This window comes from Sciurus carolinensis, chromosome 5, assembly GCF_902686445.1.
Source record: "Sciurus carolinensis chromosome 5, mSciCar1.2, whole genome shotgun sequence".
NCBI lineage: Eukaryota > Metazoa > Chordata > Mammalia > Rodentia > Sciuridae > Sciurus > Sciurus carolinensis.
In genome coordinates, this window is record NC_062217.1 from 165,508,209 (window position 1) to 165,526,760 (window position 18,552).

The 18,552-nt window shown below is 49.5% G+C and overlaps 1 protein-coding gene across 2 annotated transcripts in view; it reads right to left on the bottom strand.

The window, feature by feature from the left end:
- Window positions 1-14,320: 14,320 nt before the first annotated feature.
- The window catches only part of Rgs10 (regulator of G protein signaling 10), a 38,924-nt gene continuing 34,692 nt past the window's right edge, over window positions 14,321-18,552 (bottom strand). For both annotated transcript variants that reach the window (XM_047553264.1, XM_047553265.1), the window contains exon 5: window positions 14,321-17,044. In XM_047553264.1, coding sequence (XP_047409220.1) covers window positions 16,898-17,044 — 147 coding nt within the window. In that variant the 3' untranslated portion in view covers window positions 14,321-16,897. The remainder of the gene's footprint in view (window positions 17,045-18,552) is intronic.

Here is an 18,552-nt window from a genome sequence, read left to right on the forward strand (position 1 = left end):
CTAGGAGGATGGACAGCTCCTGCCAGCACAGCTTCCTGATACTGCTTGGCTGTGTCTTGGGCATTTCAGAGGTGGTCAACCCATGCCTCCTGGAGCCTTTAGCCCTCTCCCTACTTTATGGCCTTAAGCCTCTGACAAAATGCAAAGTATAAGGTTCCCCTTAGAAAAGCTGGGCCCTGAACCAGATGTCCACTGCTTCCCCAGCACAGGCTTGGGGGAAATAACAGGCCCGGACACCCTTTTCCCAGTTTCTCCCCATTTTAACGTCTCACAGAACTCCAGTCGACATCACCTCGGGGGCACCTGTCAACACGCAGGGTACGTCCACCCCCACGAGGATCCCTCCTGTTGCTGCTCTAGGGCCACTGCCCAGGGCTCGCTGCCCCCTCACCTCCTCAGCCCCCAGCAGCCCCCAGCCTGTTCTACATCTCTAAACTTTTGTCGTTTCAAGACAACATGGAAAGGATGTGGGGAAAAGGAACAATTTCACACTGTTGGTGGGACTATAAATGAGTACAACCACTCATTTATAGAAATCAGTATGGAGGCTCCTCCAAAGGCTAGGCAGGGAGCCACCAGAGGACCCAGCTGTCCCACTCCTCAGTACTTATCCTGAGAAATTAAAGTCATCATGCCACAGTGATACATGCCCATGTCTACAGTCAGCACAATTCATAACAGCCAAACTGTGGAACCAGTCTACAAGTCCAGTGGATGAATGGATGAAGAAAATGTGGTATAGACACACAATGGAGTTTTATCCAGCTATAAAGAAAAATGAAATTATGTCATTTGCTGGAAAATGGATGGAACTAGAGATCATTATGTTCAGTAAAATAAAAGTCAAACTCAGAAGGTTAGAGTTGTATGTTTTCTCTTTTATGTAGAAGCTAGAGAGGAAAAGGGAAAAGAGACAGGGGTGGATCTCATGAAAATCAAAGGGAGATCAGTAGAAGAGAGAGACCATGGGTTAGGAGTGCTGGGGAGTGATACTGACCAAATTGTGTTGTTATTGCTACATTGTGTGCATGTACAAATATGTAACAACAATTCTCATCTTATGTGCCACTACAATATGCCAATAAAAATGTGGAAATAAAAAAAAATGTTCTACAAATGGATTTTAAATGTCCTATAAATGGACTGATAAAGTCCCTGTTCTTTTTTTCCCCACTCAATATAATTCACTGGGGATTTATCAGGTTGTGATGTGTATTGATAATTCATCCCTTTTCATTGTCAAATATGGTATGGAAGGACCACAGGTTGTCCACCATTCACCAGGGAAGGATATCTAGAAGATTCCAGGTTTTTTTGGCTATTACTATTAGAGCTGCTGTGAACATTTGTGTGCTGAGTTTAGTGTGAACATAATGCTTCATGTCTTTGGGATGATACCCAGGAGTACAACGACTGATTTGTATGGCAGAATTTGAGGAAGTGCTGTCCAGAGTGGCTCTGCTACTTTGCATTCTCTCCATACCTGAGTGACCTGATTTTTCCAAATCCTCACCAGCGTTTGACATTGGTGCTATTTTCCATTTTAGCCATTCTGGTAGATGTGTATCTCTCTGGCTTTAACTTGCATTTCCCTCACATTAACGATGTTGAACATCCGTTCATGGGCTTGTTTTTCATCTGTATATTCTCCTTGATGAAATGTTTGTGCTTGACTTTTGCTGTTTTTCTAATGGGACAGGGTGTTTCTCCTTTTGTCTGCGGTGGTGCTGAGCAAGTGCTATTCCAGTTGCAGGATTGGTCGGTTCTTCGCTGTCAAGTTTTAGGAGTTCTTTATGCACATATCAGTCCTTATTACTGTATGTTGTGTGGTGATTCATTGGAACCTTAGTTCTTCAGCTTTCTTTGTGAGTTCAGTACCCACAGATTCTGCTCAGCAAAGGACAGGGTGTATCTCTGGAGGGCGGTTAACTGCTGGATTCCTCCAGCTTGGAGCCTTTGCAAAGCTGTTTGTTCTTGCCTTTAACTCTCTTCAAAGTTCTGGAGTGTCCTGCTACAGAAGCTACAGAATCTTCTAGTCACCTTCCTTTGGGTGTGTCCATCCCATACCCTGGAGATGGCCAGGAGCTTTGGTAACGGCCTGGCTTCTACTTCTCCTCCAGAGCAGTGGGTCCAGCCCACTCTTTGAGTCATTTCAAGGTCCCCAAGCCAAATTTGCCCTTGAATCTTTTTGTTCTTTGTCACGGGTTCTCCCCTTAGATCCTCGTCATTCATTATGGATTAAAACTGTCCCACAAGACACAAAATAAATGGCAGAAAGGACAGCCCCTGGGAGTGCACAACTTGCTGTGTACCCAGAGTTCATCAGGGACAGGTGGACATTCAGGGCTGCAGACCCCACAGCAGCAGCCCAGGGTGCTCACTGTTCTGGGAAAACACTTCAGGAAAAAAAAACCTGTTCAACAATTAGTGCAGTAGAGGAAGCCTTGATGGCCTGTGTGGAGCTGCCATCTACATAGACACAGAGGTTCAGTGGGAGGGTTGCAGGACTAGATCTCAGAGGCCCAAGCGGGCGACAGGTCTCTGTTGGAGTGGAGGGACAGCAGGTCCTCTGACATGTGCCCTCAACTTCTGAACTGGAGGAATAAAGAGATCAGCCCATCCAGAGTCTGTCAAACTCAGAGTAAATTTGCAGAATTAGCAGCACCTTGGGATTTTTTTTTCTTTTCCTACATTATAGGGGGTGAATTTGTTCAGCGAAATAGACCACACCATAACTGTGCAAGGGTTCATGACCTCTTAAGAAACCCTTTGACTTTTACAGCCTGAACTTGAACCAACCTGGAAAATCAGAAAATTCTTTCCTGTTACAGCTCTTAAAATCTTGCAAAGGATGCCTAATCTATCCCCTATTCTGCTTCCATGCAGAAAGCTGGGGCACAAGGTGGCTCTTTGTTGAGCTTCCTATGAGTTTGTCTCAAAAAATGCCTTTACATCACCCCCATTCCTACTACCCCGGTCCCTCTGGCCCAGAGACGGGCTTCTCCTTAGCAGGCGTGATCTACAAGCCAGGGCCCCTTTCAGATGAGCTGCCAGCTTAGTTTGCTTGCTTTTCTTTTTCATCTAAACCCCCAAATACCTCAGAACCAGCACCTGCAATTTTTTCCTAACATATCCTTTGAACTTGAGGCAAGTTAAACCATAGACGGTTTCAGGTCTCAGTTGCAATCTAGGCCGCCTTCCACCACACTGCTTCCAAGAAACAACCCTGGGCTTCTCTTCCTACCCACCTCCTGACAACCAGAAGGAAAAAAAAAAAAGGAAGAATGTCAACAGCAGCCCCTTCCTTGGCTCGGAGTGAGCACTGGAGAGAATAAGGCCCCAGGTTCTGGGCCCGGCCCTCCTCCCTCCTGTCTGCGCTCAGAACACCATGAACAGCAGCCGAGCTGAGGCAGGCAGCCGGGTACATCCAGACGGGACAGATGTAATTAGCAGCATCATTTCTTTGTGTGCGCAGAATAGATAGCAGGATGCCACCACCCACATGACGCTTTGGCAACTGTAGCGTCACTCATTTTCACAAATAATTCAATGGGTCTTTGAAAAGTGCCTACGACAAGCAAAGACAGACGTGGAAAAAACCAGAACGACGATTCAGCCTAAGTTCCAAAGTTACTGGAGAGTTGCTCTGAGGACAGTGAAGCCAGACCCGGTGGTTCCCTCCGCAAGCCCAAGCTCAGAGGGAGAGAGCCCGCGTTCCGGGGCAGGCAGCCGCGCACGGCGGGAAGAGTGCCAGGTGGGAGATCCGGACAGCAAGGGCAAACCGGCCCTCTGTGGCGGGCCCTGCTGCCTCTGGGCCTCGCTCTCCCCAGCTGCTTAGTGGGCCCTGGTACCTATGTGTCTGTCTCTGGACTTGAAGCGAGTCCTGTAGGAGTAACTTGGAAGGGTGACCTCTAGGGTGGGGGCTGCTGTCACAGGGCACCGCCATTCCTGGGACCAATCGGGTGAATGCAAAGCCTCTCTAGCCGCGTCCCACACCATGGGCACCCCCCCTTCCAGTGGCATGTTCTCAGGAAGCCCCCTGGTTGGTAAGTGAACCCTTACAAAACCCAGACTGCGGGGCCCAGTCTCAGCAGGCAGCAGGTGAAGCAGCATGATCGCGGCTTTTCTCCTCTTTCCCCAAAAACCGCAGGAGAGCCAAACACCAAGATGGGGGACTTGTTTCGCCTCCCCTTTCTCTGCACCTCCATCCTGCATCCCTCACCCTGGCCCCTCCCCTACTCCTCTCCACCTTCTTCTCCCACTTCCTGGATTGTGGATCTTACCTGTCCTCTCCGGGCGACACAGAATCCCCGTAGGGTGTGGGTGGTGATCCAACTGTCAATGGAGGGGCCGTCTAAGGCCTCTGGTAAGAGGAATATTCACAATTCCTTGAGATTGTTTTGTGTCATGGTGTCCTCAAAGCTGTCCAGAGTCCCAACTCAAAAGCTTGTGCCAGCATTAAAAGGAATCATGACATTGGGGATTATTTTAGGGGAGGGATACCAGGATTGAACTCAGGGGCACTTGCCCACTGAGCCATACCCGCAGTCCTATTTTGTATTTTATTTAGAGACAGGGTCTCACTGAGTTGCTTAGCACCTAGATTTTGCTGAGTTTGGCTTTGAACTCACGATCCTCCTGTCTCAGCCTCCCTAGCTACTTGGGATTACAGGCATGTGCCCCTGCACCTGGCTTGGGTATATTTTTCTTTCCCAAACATCTATTTAAGCTCATTTCCAGCCCCTCTGCCCCTCTGGTGAAAATGAAAATTTGAGTTCCTTTCTTTCTTTTCTTTTTTTGAGTTCCTGTCTTCCTTGAAAGGCTTCTTCCAAAACATAATCCACCTCTCAGTGTTGGAGAGGCTTCTGGGTTTCCTCCCATTCAGATGAGGCCCGAGTCCCCACAACGCCTCCAGCTCGCCACCCAGTCCTGCTCCAGTGCCTCCTCCTGCTCCTCAGCACCCCCCAAAGGGCACTGGCCTCCTCTGTCCCTACTGCCTACCTTCCCTACCCCACAACCAACTCCCAGGGGTGGCCGTGGGCCACCAAGGACATGATACAAAAGTGTCTCACAGGGCCTGGTAAGTGCCCACAATGTTTGAGCAGATGAAGTTTTAAGGAAAATTATTTAAACTGGATTTGCCGGAATTGCCATGGGTTCTCTGTAGATCTGAGGCTGACGTTATTTTCCAGAAGGACCTTGGAAAGGGACTGTGAGGGAACAGAGGCAACAGCAGGCCACACTGAGGGCTGAGGTCAGGGGCCCGGCTCAGGACCCAGCTCTGCCAACCGTGCCTCCCCCTGGTGTGCTGGACACCTCTGGTCCTGGGACTCTACTTCTCTATCTGTGAGATGGGCTGCCCTGTGGGCCTCACAGGCTGTTTTGAGGTTCCATGGAAACACGTATGTGTGCAGACATATGGGCCATTCTTACTAGGGAATAAAGAAAACAGAAAGGCCCCAGCATTTCAACTTAGAATTTTAATAATGCATCAAGGAAATATTGGTGAATCGTATTGAAGAAAGAGCCCCAAACTCCTCCTACCTACTGAGATTTGGAGAAAATGGCCTCATTTGGTGAGGGGTAAGCGAGGGGTGGGGGGGAGGAGACAGAAGGTGGGACCTGTCCCTATCTCTGGAAAACTCTAACGACACTGTTAGATCCACTCTGACTCCAAGTCAAGCCTGATATAGATTATTAACGTTCCTCTCTGCTCAGCTGGGCACAGCCCCACGGGAAACCTGAGGCAGGAGGATCCAAGTTCAAGTCCACCCTCTGCAACGTAGAGAGACCCTGTCTCAAACTAAAAAGTAAAAGGGGCTGGGGATGTGGTTCAGTGGTAGAGCACCTCTGGGTTCCATCCGTGGTACCACCAAAAAATAAAAAAATAAATTTTTAAAAATCCGTCTCTGCTCAGCTGCTAGAGGGCAGGGCTGGGTTGCTCAGTCTCTGGACCCAGCCACCTCAGAGTTCAGCGACTGTCATGTGAAATCCCTGCCAACTGGTCAATGCCAGGCTTTCTTCACTGAGGTTTTCCTTTACTGTCTTTTTCATTTCCTCTCCTGAGAGCGAACTCTGCCCAAGGTGACCTAAGGGAATTTGTCCTAAACACATAATGGGGGCATCGAGGGTGAGATTTATTAAGTTCATTGATGTTTCCCTGAAACTCCAATGACCCCTTCTCCTCCAAGATTTCCATAGGGTGCGTTTGACCGGAAGGAACCAGGGGCTGAGGATGGGGGCTCCTGACCAACAAAGGGGCACTGAGCACTGGATAGGGAGTCCGAAGCCTGGTCCCCCTCCATCAGCTGCAGTAGCAGCCTGTTCTTGTCTCAGCCTGCTTCACCTGGACAAGGAGGGCTAGGGCGGGCCAAGGCTAGCTGCCCCTAAAGTTCACATCCACCTCCACAGTTGTTAAGCTGATCTGGAAAGTCCCTGAGGTGCCTGGGGCTACCAACCTGTGAAATCAGATGTCTACAGACAAGACAAACCGAAGATGGCCACAGGATCCGGGGGACAGAGAATTCAGGCACCTGCAGAGGACACCAGGTCTTCCCACCTGGCAATACTGTGTGTCGCCACATACTGTCACCAAGAGAAGCAGGTGCTGTCCACTTGACTCCACTGGGAGTAATGACTTTGGGTTATTTTAGATTAAATTAAAAATGTTCTCTTTTTAAATTTATGTATGTTATTCTTTTCAAATGGTTACTAGTGCTTTTTAAATTAGAACACAGATACTTATTAAGTTTTATTGGACCTAACGTTTTATTAAAAGAAACTGTTTCTTGTTTGTTCTTGTTTGTTTATTTAATCTAAGAACACTATGAAAAAATGACTGAGATACTAAGGGCATAGTGGACCAAGAAAATTGCTTGTGGACTAAGGGAGAGGTCAGCATCAGAAATATTATTTCCTTCTCAGAAGTGAGGGGAAATACAAGTTAAAGGACAACAAGAAAAAATAATAAATCCAGAACACAGGGCAGTTTATGCTCTACTTGGCCTGGTCTCTTCAAAAAGTCAATGTCATGAAATATTTTTTTTTAAAATTGGAAGGGGTTGGGGGGAAGGAAAAATAACAGAATGAGACAAACATCATTACCCTATGTACATGTATGATTACACAAATGGTGTGACTCTACTTCGTGTACAACCAGAAGAACAACAGTTATACCCCATTTGTGTACAATGAATCAAAATAAATTTTTAAAAATTAGAGAACTGGTCTAAATTGAGACATTACAAAGCCCACTCCTTGATGAAACCCTGGTTTTGAAAATAAGGAACATTTAAAAATGTTCAATTTGGGGGAAGTTTGAATTTGGAGCAGGTATCAGAAGATACTGGGAATTATTATTCATTTTATTAGGTGTGATAAATGTTCTCGTTTTAGGTAAAGTCTGATTTTCTTTAAAATAGTTTGGCAAAAAAAAAATAGGAACAGATGGAGGAAACATGGAGTATTATTAAGTACAGGTGATGATTTTACGGTAATCATATTTTTATTTTCTGAAAGTTTTGTCCTAGTAAAAAGTTCTTTAAAAGCGAATGTGTTTCTGGGAATTTGTCAGCATGATGTAGGATGTAAATATGGGGACAAACCGCCAGAAGCCCTCCCAGCTTTGCCTCAAAATCGTGCAAAGGAAAATGGCACCTTGACAGCTGAAGGTCTCGTGAAATTAGCCATTTCCCTGCTGAAAAACAAAACACAAACAAAACAAAACAAACAAACAAAAACCAAGAAAACCCCCAAGAGCCCCATGCACAAAGGAGAGGCCGCTCTGTCCTCGCTCCACACAGCTGGACAAGGACTTGGGATGGGGTACTGATGTTTTCTACCCACTGAGACAGACACTAGAGATGGACGGCAGAATGACAGTGGGGTCCTGGAGCCTCGACACTCACCCCAGCATTGCCACAGGCCCCGGCCGCGGGACTCACACTGAAGGTTCTTCTGGGGCTGACTCCTCAAGAAGGCGCCTACGACTGCCTGAATGTTTGTGTCCCCCCAACCCCAGAGTCGTTTGTTGAAACTAACACCAGTGCAAACCTATTAAGACGTGGGCCTTGAGGAGGGAATCAGGTCGAGAGGCTGATGCCCTCACACAGAGGTTAGCACCCTTATGAAAGAAACCCAGGGGGCTGCCTGGCCCCTTCCATCACGTGAAGACACAGCTAGCAGATGTCTGTCTATGAGGAGGTAGACCTCACGGGACACGGAGTCTGCTGGTACCTTCATTATGAACTTCCCAGCCTCCAGAACTCTGAGAAATGAATTTCCAGTGTTTACCAGACACCTGGTCTAAGGAATTTTGTCATAGCTGCCCAAATGCACTAAGACAACATCCCTTAAAAACCGTACCCAAGATGCTGGAGGTATTCCATAGCTGATCTGGTGGGAGTTACGTGCATGTAGACAAATGTGGACATTCACTGAGTGACCCACTTGAGATGCAGGTACTGTACTGTGCATTAGTTATGCCTGCTGCTTAAAAAAATGTTTTCTACACACACACACACACACACACACACACACACACACACACACTCGCATTCCAGCAAGCTAGGGAAGAAAGTAAAATTTTAGCCTTTTATCTTGGAAGTTTCTGATAATTACTACATTTCACAAAAAACACCCAAGTAAAAGATCAAGATTTGAATATGTGCTTTTAAAATCAAGGAATAGGCAAGCGAGGATTTTAATATCTCAACCATTTTAAACTTTTAAGCTTCTGTGTACCCGGCCAGTCATGTCTTGATCTCTTTGTTAGTCTAACTTTAGTGCTGGGCAGTTTATTGTACAGAGTTCTGCAGTTCTTTGAGTAATAAACACATCAGAACATTTCTTCCAAGCATTAAAAACCACATTGGCGTTGGTTGTTTTTCAGTACTGGGGATGGAACACAGGGGCGCTCTACCACACAGCTACATACCCCGCCCTTTTTTCATTTTATGTTGAGACAATGTCTCACTAAATTGTTGTCTGTCCTCAAACTTGTTATCCTCCTGCCTCAGTCTCCCAAGTACCTGGGATTATAGGCATGTGCCACCATACCTGCCTATGGCATTGCTTTTTAAATGAATGAACGGAATTGTCCCAGTGATGGCCGTCTGGGTCTTTGGGGCTGGCAGAGTTCAAAGTGATGGGTAGGCAGACCAAAAACCAGTGAAAGGAAGTGGAAGGAAACCTCAGTGCAGTCTAGGTGGGCCTCAAAAACCCTGTCTCTGACCAACAGCCCTGGAACCGAGCTAGAAAAAGGAAGCAGCTGCCCACTGTCCAGTGCAATGCCAGCCTGTGCCACCTGCACCTGGAAGCCAGGCCAGCAGCCTTGGTCACCTGGCATGGACCTGGCAACCCTAGGGCTATCCATCCTGGACCTGGGCTCTTGAAAGCAGATTATTACAAGACCCCTTACAACTGGACCTGGGGAGGGGGCTCCTCAGGTGCCTCTCTGGGGAAAAGGGGATCTGTGCAGGATGGTGCCCAGGGCCTCCATGAGTCCTCCCTCCCGCAGGAGCCTCCCTCTGCAGCTCACCAGCTCCCCCCTGAGGTAGAGTTGGGAACTTCAGGAAGACTGTGTGGGTCCAGGACTCCTGGAAGATAGGCAGGCATTCTTGTTGCAAAGGGAAAGTCACAGAGATCCAAGTGACCTCCAAAGAAAGTCTGCCAGGTCCCCTTCACCTTCCTCCAGATGCAAAATGTCTGCAGAAAAGACAACCAGCTCCAGCTTTCTACTTCCCCTGGGGTGTGGTACCAACTCCCCCGCCAAGAGATTTCTCAGATCCTCCCACCTTTGCTGGACCACTGGGCTTGATGAGGAACCTGGCGAGTCCTGGCTGCTGGGTCACCTGTCACCAGGTCTCACTCTCACTTCCCTGGCTGCCCCTTGGCCTTTCCTCCTCTGGGCCTCACACTCCTGCTCCGAGAAGGCACTCGATTTGGAGGCTGCAAACATCTGAACCCTTCAGATCCAGCTCATTGACCTTGAGCCTCTTCCTGTGGCAGTTCAAATGACATGGGCAACAGTGTGTAGGGGAGAAGGGGGGACGTGACAGTGAAAAGACCCGCAACGAGAGTCAGGAATCAGACCAGACTGTGGATCTGCTGTCCTTGCCTTTGTGACTGTGGACAGACCACGGAACCCTCTCTAGCCTGTGTACAGGCGCTTGGTGATGCACATTCAGTGTTATCACATCGAGTCTCTTGCAGCGCTTAGTTCTGAATGTGTGGGTCCCTCCAAACTTCATATGCTGAAACCTGATCCCAGTGCCACCAAAGCAAGAGTAGGGTCTTGGAGCAAATGATTAGGTCACAGGGGCTCCAATTTCAGAATGGAATTGAGCCCTTATAAAAGAGACCTGAGGGTGCCTGTTTGCCCCTTTCAGCATGTGGGGACACAGTGAGAAGGCGCCATCTAGGAGGAAGCTGGCCCTCACCACCAGACACCAAATCTGCCAGCGCCTTGATCTTGGATTTCCCAGTCTCTGGAATTGTGAACAATAAATTTCTGTTGTTTCTAAGTTATCCAGTCTAAGGTATTGTGTTACAGCAGCCTGAACAGACAAAGACATATGCACTGATATTATCCCCTCTAATGGGTGAGGAAACTTAGGTTTCAGAAAACTGGGTGACTTCTCCGAGGTCACACAACTAGGAAATGATAACACTGGGTTAGAATTTAGGCAGTAGAACTTCACGGCATGATTATGACCAAAATCCTTGAACTAGGCAACAGCAAAGCAATGTTGATGGTGATGCTGGTGATGGACAGAGGTTCTTCCACTGCGAAGATTCTGATGTCTACTGTTATGGTTTAGATGTGAGGTGACCCCCCAAAAGCTCATGTGTGAGACAATGTAAGAATGTTCAGAGGTGAAATAATTAATTATGTCAACTGTAACCTAATCAGTGGATTAACCCACTGATAGGACAGTAATGTAGGCAGGTGGGGAGTGGCTGGAGGAGCTGGGTCACTGGGGTGTGCTGTGGGGGTTTATATATTGTGTCCTTCCTTGCTGTCACATCCTGAGCTGCTTTCCTCTGCCATACCCTTCTTCCATGATGCTCTGCCTTACCCTGGGCCAGAGCTATGGAGTTGACCATCTATGGACTGAGACCTCTGAAACTGTGAGCCATATGAACTTTCCCCTCTAATTGTTCTTATCAGATCTTCTGGTCAAAATGGCCCAATGCTGACGAAAACACCTGCAAATTTAGTAAAAGTGCAAACATTCTCATGTCTCTGGGTCATAACCAGTGACCTTACCCGCCTAGAAAAGTGCAGAGAAAACTGGCCCTGGAGGGGCAGAGCAGCCTCCTGGGAGACCAGGGCCTAGCCACTGTCATCAGCTGGGACCTGTAAATACTGATCGCCACAAGGCAGACTGCAGTCCTGTGTCATTCCCTGTCCATGAGAGGGTAAGCAGGGTGACAAGTGGACCAAAAGCCACATACTTGCAAAGTCACCCTTCCTCTGGAGACCGAGACCCAGCAGATTCTTTTCCTGGGAAACAACTCTATCCAGCAGACATCTGTTACTGCGAGGCGATCTGTAAGCCATAACAGTTTAAAAAACAGAGTTTAAATGCTTAAATAAGAAGAAAACAGTTTGCCTACGTTGCAAAACAGCATATAAACTGTGCTGGAATTAGCACAAGGAAATATTTATCTTCTAGATAGTCTCGAAACAGGGCTTTTTTTTTTTTTTTTTGGATGGTGTGTAATTGTGTTTATTGGCATGGAAAGACGTTCATGATATATCACTAAAGGAAAAATAAACTGGTTGCAAACATGAAAATGGACTTTTTAAAGGGGCATTAGCCCCCCCCTCCCTGGCTGGGGCCAGGTCCCCTCTGTATGCGCTGCAGAAAAAAGAGAAGACTGGACCAAGGCTGGACCAAGGCTGGGCGGGCGACAGCCTTCTCCCAGAAAGATGGCGGCATTTTCTAGATGGGATGGGCAATGCTTGCCTGAGCTGGAAGCTGGCCCAGCCAGGTGCAGTGGAAAGGGGTGGACTGTGGGGTCCAGAGGCCAGGGGCTCCAGTCCTGGGACGCCCGACTGGAGCCGCAGAGACTGATGGGCTGTGGCTCTGCCGGTCAGCTCCCCCAACCCGTCCATAGGAGTCACACCTGCTGCTCAAGGACCACACTCGGTGACACACACCCCACCGCGGGAGGCACTCAGGAAGTGGTGGGATCTCTCAGCCTCCCATCTGTTTTGTTATGACGACGACGTGGGTTGGCCCGTTCCCAAGGGGCAACACCGAGGTGCCAGGCTGTGAATGAAATCCACCGAAATCTTAGATGCTGATCCTTCGGTATTCACTCAAGGAATATTCCTGAGCACCTGCTCTGTGGCTACTGTGGCCAAGCCCTGGGCTGGTGGCTGGGAACCCAGCGAAACAGACCCTGTCCTTGGTGAAACAGGTCACCAACCAGCAACAGATAGCGAGCCACAGCTGGGGCTCTGAGGGGCTGCTTCCAGGGGTCCTCAGGTATGGACTCTCTCAGGACCGAGCATAAGGCCTCGGCTGACCAGGAGGAGAGCCGCCAAGGTCAGGAGCACACTAGCCGAAAGCATGATGCTGGGCTCGCAGATCTGAACAGAGGCCCAGGAGCCAGCAGAGCCTTGGCCGGCAGCAGGCTGTGGGGCTGGGCTCGGCTCTTCCTGGCCCTGCAGCCGTGAGGCCACGGTTATGACTCAGATTTTTATTCTAAGAACAAGAAGAAGGTACCGAAGAGCTTACTCAGAGTGAGCAGCTGGCCCGCTTAGGTCTTTAACAAATGGATGCTGGTCGAGGTGGGGGTGGGGGGTGGACAGCAGAGAAGAGCTGGCAGGCTGCAGCAGCCACTGCAGGCACCACCTGCAAGACCCTCACTCAGAAGCCCTAAGAGGGACCTCAGCTTTCTGCAAGAGTAACTTTGGACTTGCAATGCCCATGGGAATTCCAGGAGAGCCCTGCTCTGCCCAAGGTCTGGGGACGATGGCCACATGGACGTTTCCTCTCACCCCGCCTCCAGCCCGTGTCTTCACAGCACTTACTGCGTGATAGCCATTTAAAAATCCCTGGAAGCTAATGGTACAAGACCATTTAGCACTTAAATAGATGCAAGTTCTAGAACATCCACAGCCAAAATGGAAGTAAATAATGATGGAATGTGAGTCATGACGATGCTTGCCTAGAAGTTTGCAAAGCTTGTAAACAAACTGTCCTCTCAGATTCAGAGCTGGGGCCTGGGAGCTGGGTACCAATTAATCAGCCCCAACTCTGTGACACATGGAAGGGTATATGACCTTGTTAGCAGAGCCCTGGGGGAGACTCAGCTGACTGGCCATTCAGTCCTTCTCTGGAGTTCACCTGAGGCCGAAATCAAGAGTCTTTCCCTTGAACAGAGGACTTGGGACTTCACACCATTGTCAACATGAAGCTCCATATCCTGGTATTTAGGGGTATTAAGCTTGTGGGCTTAAATGCTGAGCACAACCAGCTAGTCATGACCTGTCCAGCCCCTTCCAGAGGTGGGTCACTTTTTTTCCTGTGGTAGTTTTTAGGGAAGAGCCCACATCATCACAAACTGCTCCTGGGGGCAGGGTTCAAGCCACATTCTTTCCTCCCCCAACATTCCTGTATCTACTTTTTAGCCCAGGATGTAGTAGGTGCTCATTGAACATCTGTCATGTGAGTAAATGCACACACTTGCCCATAGGCCAGTGCTCGTCACAGCAGTAGCTTCCGGGGGTCCTTTCCAGGTTGTGGATGGACCAAAAAGGGAGCTGGGTTAGGAGACAGGTCAGGCTGCAGCCTCAGACTCTGCCACTCACCAGTATGTGTGAGTCACGTCATTTATTTCTGTGTTCTCACCTCGAACCTCCTTGTATCTAAGGCAAAGGAAAGGTACACTGCCAGTGTGCAGTGATCCCCTCACACCTGAGAGGGGAGCACCACAACCGGCCAGGCAGGACAGTGCAGGACCACAGGAGGACACGGACCATAACGTCTGCTCAGAAAGCTGGGCAGGCCAGCGGAGTGGATCAGGAGGGATGATGAGCAACTGTGAGGTCAGAGGAAAAGGTCAGCCGGGCTGTGCTGCCTGCATGAGGGAGATTAGTGTGCAAGCTCAGAGCGAGCAGATAACATAAATATGTGGGTAGCCTGCTGCACTGTAATAGGGAACAGAGGGGCCTGCGGCCAAGTGGAGAGGACACGCATGCCCTGCTGGAAGCTGCACTGCAAGACTTAAAGCATTTGCCCCACCAAATACAACAGAACGCACCCACAGCCTGCAGGCCGAGACTGGGTATTAAGCAGGTCTTTTTATTCTGATACTTTGCCATCCAGGGCCTTGCTGACCCTGGAGGGGCTGTCCCTCCTGGGGAGGGCTGCTTCCTCCAAACCAGCCAATCCAGAGCATATAACCTATGTGACACCTCCTTACCAGGTTCTCACACTCGGGGCCACTATCCACCTGCCCTGATCACCCCAGGGCCAGGTACCAGACAGTGGGGACAATCCAAATGTCCCAGAGTCCAGGAGAAGATGCCAACTAGCCAGTCGGCCTGCTGATCTTCTCGCCTTTGCCAAGGAAACCACAATGAAGGCTCCTGCTCACGATCTGAGCCCTCCTTGCCTTCTGACAGAGCCTGGTGCATCCCCGTGTGACCCTGCACAACTTGGTGTGCCCCCTCCTCTCAGGAACAGTAGCAAACTTTTTTCAATGACAAATGTCTCCCAAGCGGTTGGCCTTGCTAGACCTGAATAATAAGACCTACATCTTTTAGACCCCTCCACATGACACTGGAGCAAGGCAGTTTATCCCCCGTTGAATCCTGACACCCAACACTGTCCCTTGCTCAGTGTGGACACAATTTAAATACTAATCAATGGAAGGATGGATGGATAGATGGACAGGCATAAAGTTGAAAGTGAAGGGCCAGAGAGGCATTCATTTGGCCCCATGGATTCCCTACAGTCTTCCCGCCTCCCTTTGGGACTACTTAGGACTCTGAATTCTGTACGTGCCTCAGTTCTGAGATTGGCACGGATGCAGGCGGTCAGGCAGGCAAGTCGGAGGGAGGAGTGGCATTTCTCTGGGAGACCATCTTCTGGGTAACTCTGGCTGCTTCCTTTATCTAGGGCCTTATAAAGAGATCATTATCTAAAAGGGTCTCTGAACCCAGTGGTGAAAGGGGAAAGTCAGAGGGAAGCCTCAGCCCACCTCCCTTCCCTCTCACCGCCCCACCTCCCTCTGTTCCTGCCCACTCTGCCCCATTGTGGGGAAGCCGAGCTGCAGAAGCAGTGTGGGGTCTCATCTTCACTCTCGAGCATGCGCTGGTCTATTCTGCTTGGCTATGACCGTACTTCTCTGGCCCTGGGCTCTTGGGTGTCTTCTCAGCATCCCTGACTCATTCCCAGGTTCTCCAACAGGCAGAGAAGGCAGAGGCAGGACCCCTGTCTGGGAAGCTCTGAGGCAGTGGGGACGATGTCTGCTGTCTGGGACGGACACTCAGGTGGTGACCCAGTCCTCGGTGGTGAATGCTTCCCCAAAGGCCATCCTCCCGCAGCCCCAAGATGGAAGGACTGCATCGCTGGATGCAGTGGACGATGACTAAGCTGGGATCTGGGGATCTGCAGGAGGGGCCTGCAAACAGGCTGAGCAGAACAGACCCAGCCTTGGTTTACAATGGGCGTTACCCAGGGGAAACGTAAACTCTCCTCCCTTCTCTCTCCAGAGGGTCCTGCTGGATCAGTTATATTCAACACCAGAAAATACTGCAAATGGAAACAACCAGAAGGCTTATAAGCAACTGAGGCTGGTTATGTTGCACAAATCAGAGTTGGAGGCTTAGCAAAGACACTGGGGAAACGACAGCCAGCCCTGCAGATGGCAGGGGCGTTAGCTAAAGGGCAGGAGCCTGACCTGGGACTGCTGGGCTCCACTGTAAAGGAGGCGTTCCTGGGCTGGCAGGGACACAGGGCCACCAGTCCCATCCACAGCCTCTCCATCAAGAAACGCAGGCTGAGGGGCACATCTCCCTGGCTGCAGCCTCAAGCCAGGGCCAACAAGGCCAGCAAAGGGGGTCGCAGAGGAGAAGGTGGTGATGTCCACATGTGGGCTCTGGGAGAAGGGGGTCACCCCAACAGCTCTGTGCTCAGCACGCGCCTATGCCCGGGTCCTATTCACCGCCACCTGGAGTTGGCAAGGGCACCACCCCGAACAACTTCCCATTTGTCTTTTCTTCCTTCCTGGTTGAGTGAGATCTTGTTTCCGTTGGGCCAAACTATTTATCTGTGTGGCATGAAATGTCACGGATTGCGAGCAAAACCAGGACCAGCCCACGCACAAGAAATAATAACCCTTTGCCGCTGCTCACATGCTACTCCCCAAATCTTTAGGCTATCAGTGACTCATTTTCTTTGTCCAGCACTGAACTGGCTCTCAAGAAGTATTTCACTCAGAAGGCAACTGACAAGATGACAGCCCTAGTAGTCTGATGTCACATGAATTTGTGCTTAAAATTAATTTGCAAGTGAATCTGGGGACACACACAACCCCTTGCCACAGAAGCAGGGCAAAGACTTACAAGGTAAAGGTGGCTATAGGTTTCACCTTGTGGCCTCACGTGAAGTTTAATCAAGCTATTAAATGTCCCAAGTGTCCAGTGTGGAAGCAATCTCTGCTTGTTGTGTGAACCGAAACCTCAAAGCTATGTTTATGTAAGATTAGCCGTCATGCAAAACTTACTGGTCAAGCAGTTAATAAAATACACACATCCCATCGAAGGGTTTTGTACATTTGGTCCTTGCACGTAACAAAGCAATGATAACCCCGAACAGTCCTGAGAGCGAGCCCCTCTGCTTCGGGGGGGGGGGTGACAGTCCTGGCTTTTGGGGGCTCATGTATTATAAATTCTGGAAGCTCGTTTAGCTGCAGTTTGAGCATCGGGTTCGTCTTCCTCCTCTTCCTCGGTTCGCTTGTATTTTAAAAACAAGTCAGACTTTAAGAAGCGACTGTAGCTGTCGTACTTCATAAGGTTGAAGATCTGAGGAAGAAAGAGAAAGAGTCTGAAGGCTGCAGCTAATCCAGGCCATGAATCATCCTATCAAATATTTATTAAATACCTACCGTGTGCCAAAGAATACAGATACGGTACAAAAAAATACACAAAGAAAGCAAAAGGAAGGCATGCGCTAGGCAAGGCAGTTTTCCTGGTCATTATGCGAGCATTTCAATGGAACATGTAACTTGGAGAGTCACAGGAACAAATATATCTTTATTTTCCACAGAAGTACAGATTCATGCAGAACTGATTCACACCTTTGAATGAAAAGGTCCTTTAAGAATTGCTACTATATTTGGATAGATAATCCAGGGATGCATTTCTCTAAGAGCTGAAGGGGGCAGCACAGAACTCCCCAGCAACCCATCCCAGGCTGCCTGTCCTCCTCCCCATCAACGTCAACTGCAGTGTGGGCCGTGGGCCCGGAAGAGACCAAAGCCAAGGCACTCTCCTGCTGTGCGGACAGTCTCTTTCTGAGAAAGCCCTTGACCTTCATTTCTCTCCTTCACCTGTCAACTCTCAGGGCATCTGAGGTCTAAAAGTCCACAGTGCACTAGGGCACCTTCCCTCCAGCACAAACACAGGCTCCAAGAAGCGGAAAGTTTCAGAAGTGCCTAGAACGTTGCTCACCACCAGGCGGGGTTGTCAAGTGAGTGGTAAAATCCTGACATCTTTTAAACCCACCCTCTGTCGACACACAGTTTTGTAAACTAAACGTCAGATGGATCCTAAGACCTCGGAACATCTACTTGGGGGATGGGAGGTGCCTCCGGAGAACTTCAGCCTTCGTACCTACCTTCGTTTCCCAAGGTCAACTGCAACTGCAAGAGAACCAAACTACCGTGTCACTCTGCAGCTAGCCCGGCCACGGCCTGGAAGGATGCGAGGTCGCCTGGTGCTCTTTAAGCTGCCCTTCCAGCCTACCTGAGTTCCCTAGAGCGCTGATCTACTTCGTAGCAATCTCATAATCCTAGGTGTGATTATAATTTGCTGAGGTTTGGAGAAACTATTAAAAAAAAATCCCAGAAAATACAAAAATCCTAGCCAGGAATGAGGCTGGAGCTGAGGAATGCCATTCCCCTTTCATGGCCTCCCTCGAATGTGTTAAGCAGGTGTGACTGTCCCTCGCCACCTGCACTGTTCGGACTTGCCGGGCACAGGGCCCCAGAGGGAACTACCAGATGCACACCAGTTGAAAGTCCAGAGCAGATGTTCAACGCGTGACTGATGGAAGGGCTTTGTGAGGCCCTCCTGGCTCGCAGCCTATACCCCCTCACACCCCCAGGCCCACAGCAAATGGGACCCACCACTCAGGGCAGGATGCGGTGTGACCTGCGACTCGTCTGAAGTCTCCGTGTGTGGGAGACGAACATCCTGTTTGCCTATAGTGGCTCTGAGGCTCAGCTTCAAAGGGAGTTAAGGCTGCTCTGGAGGCACCCAGGGTTGGAGGGCGGGGAGGCAGGAGGCTGCCTCAGCCTCTGGCCTCTGAC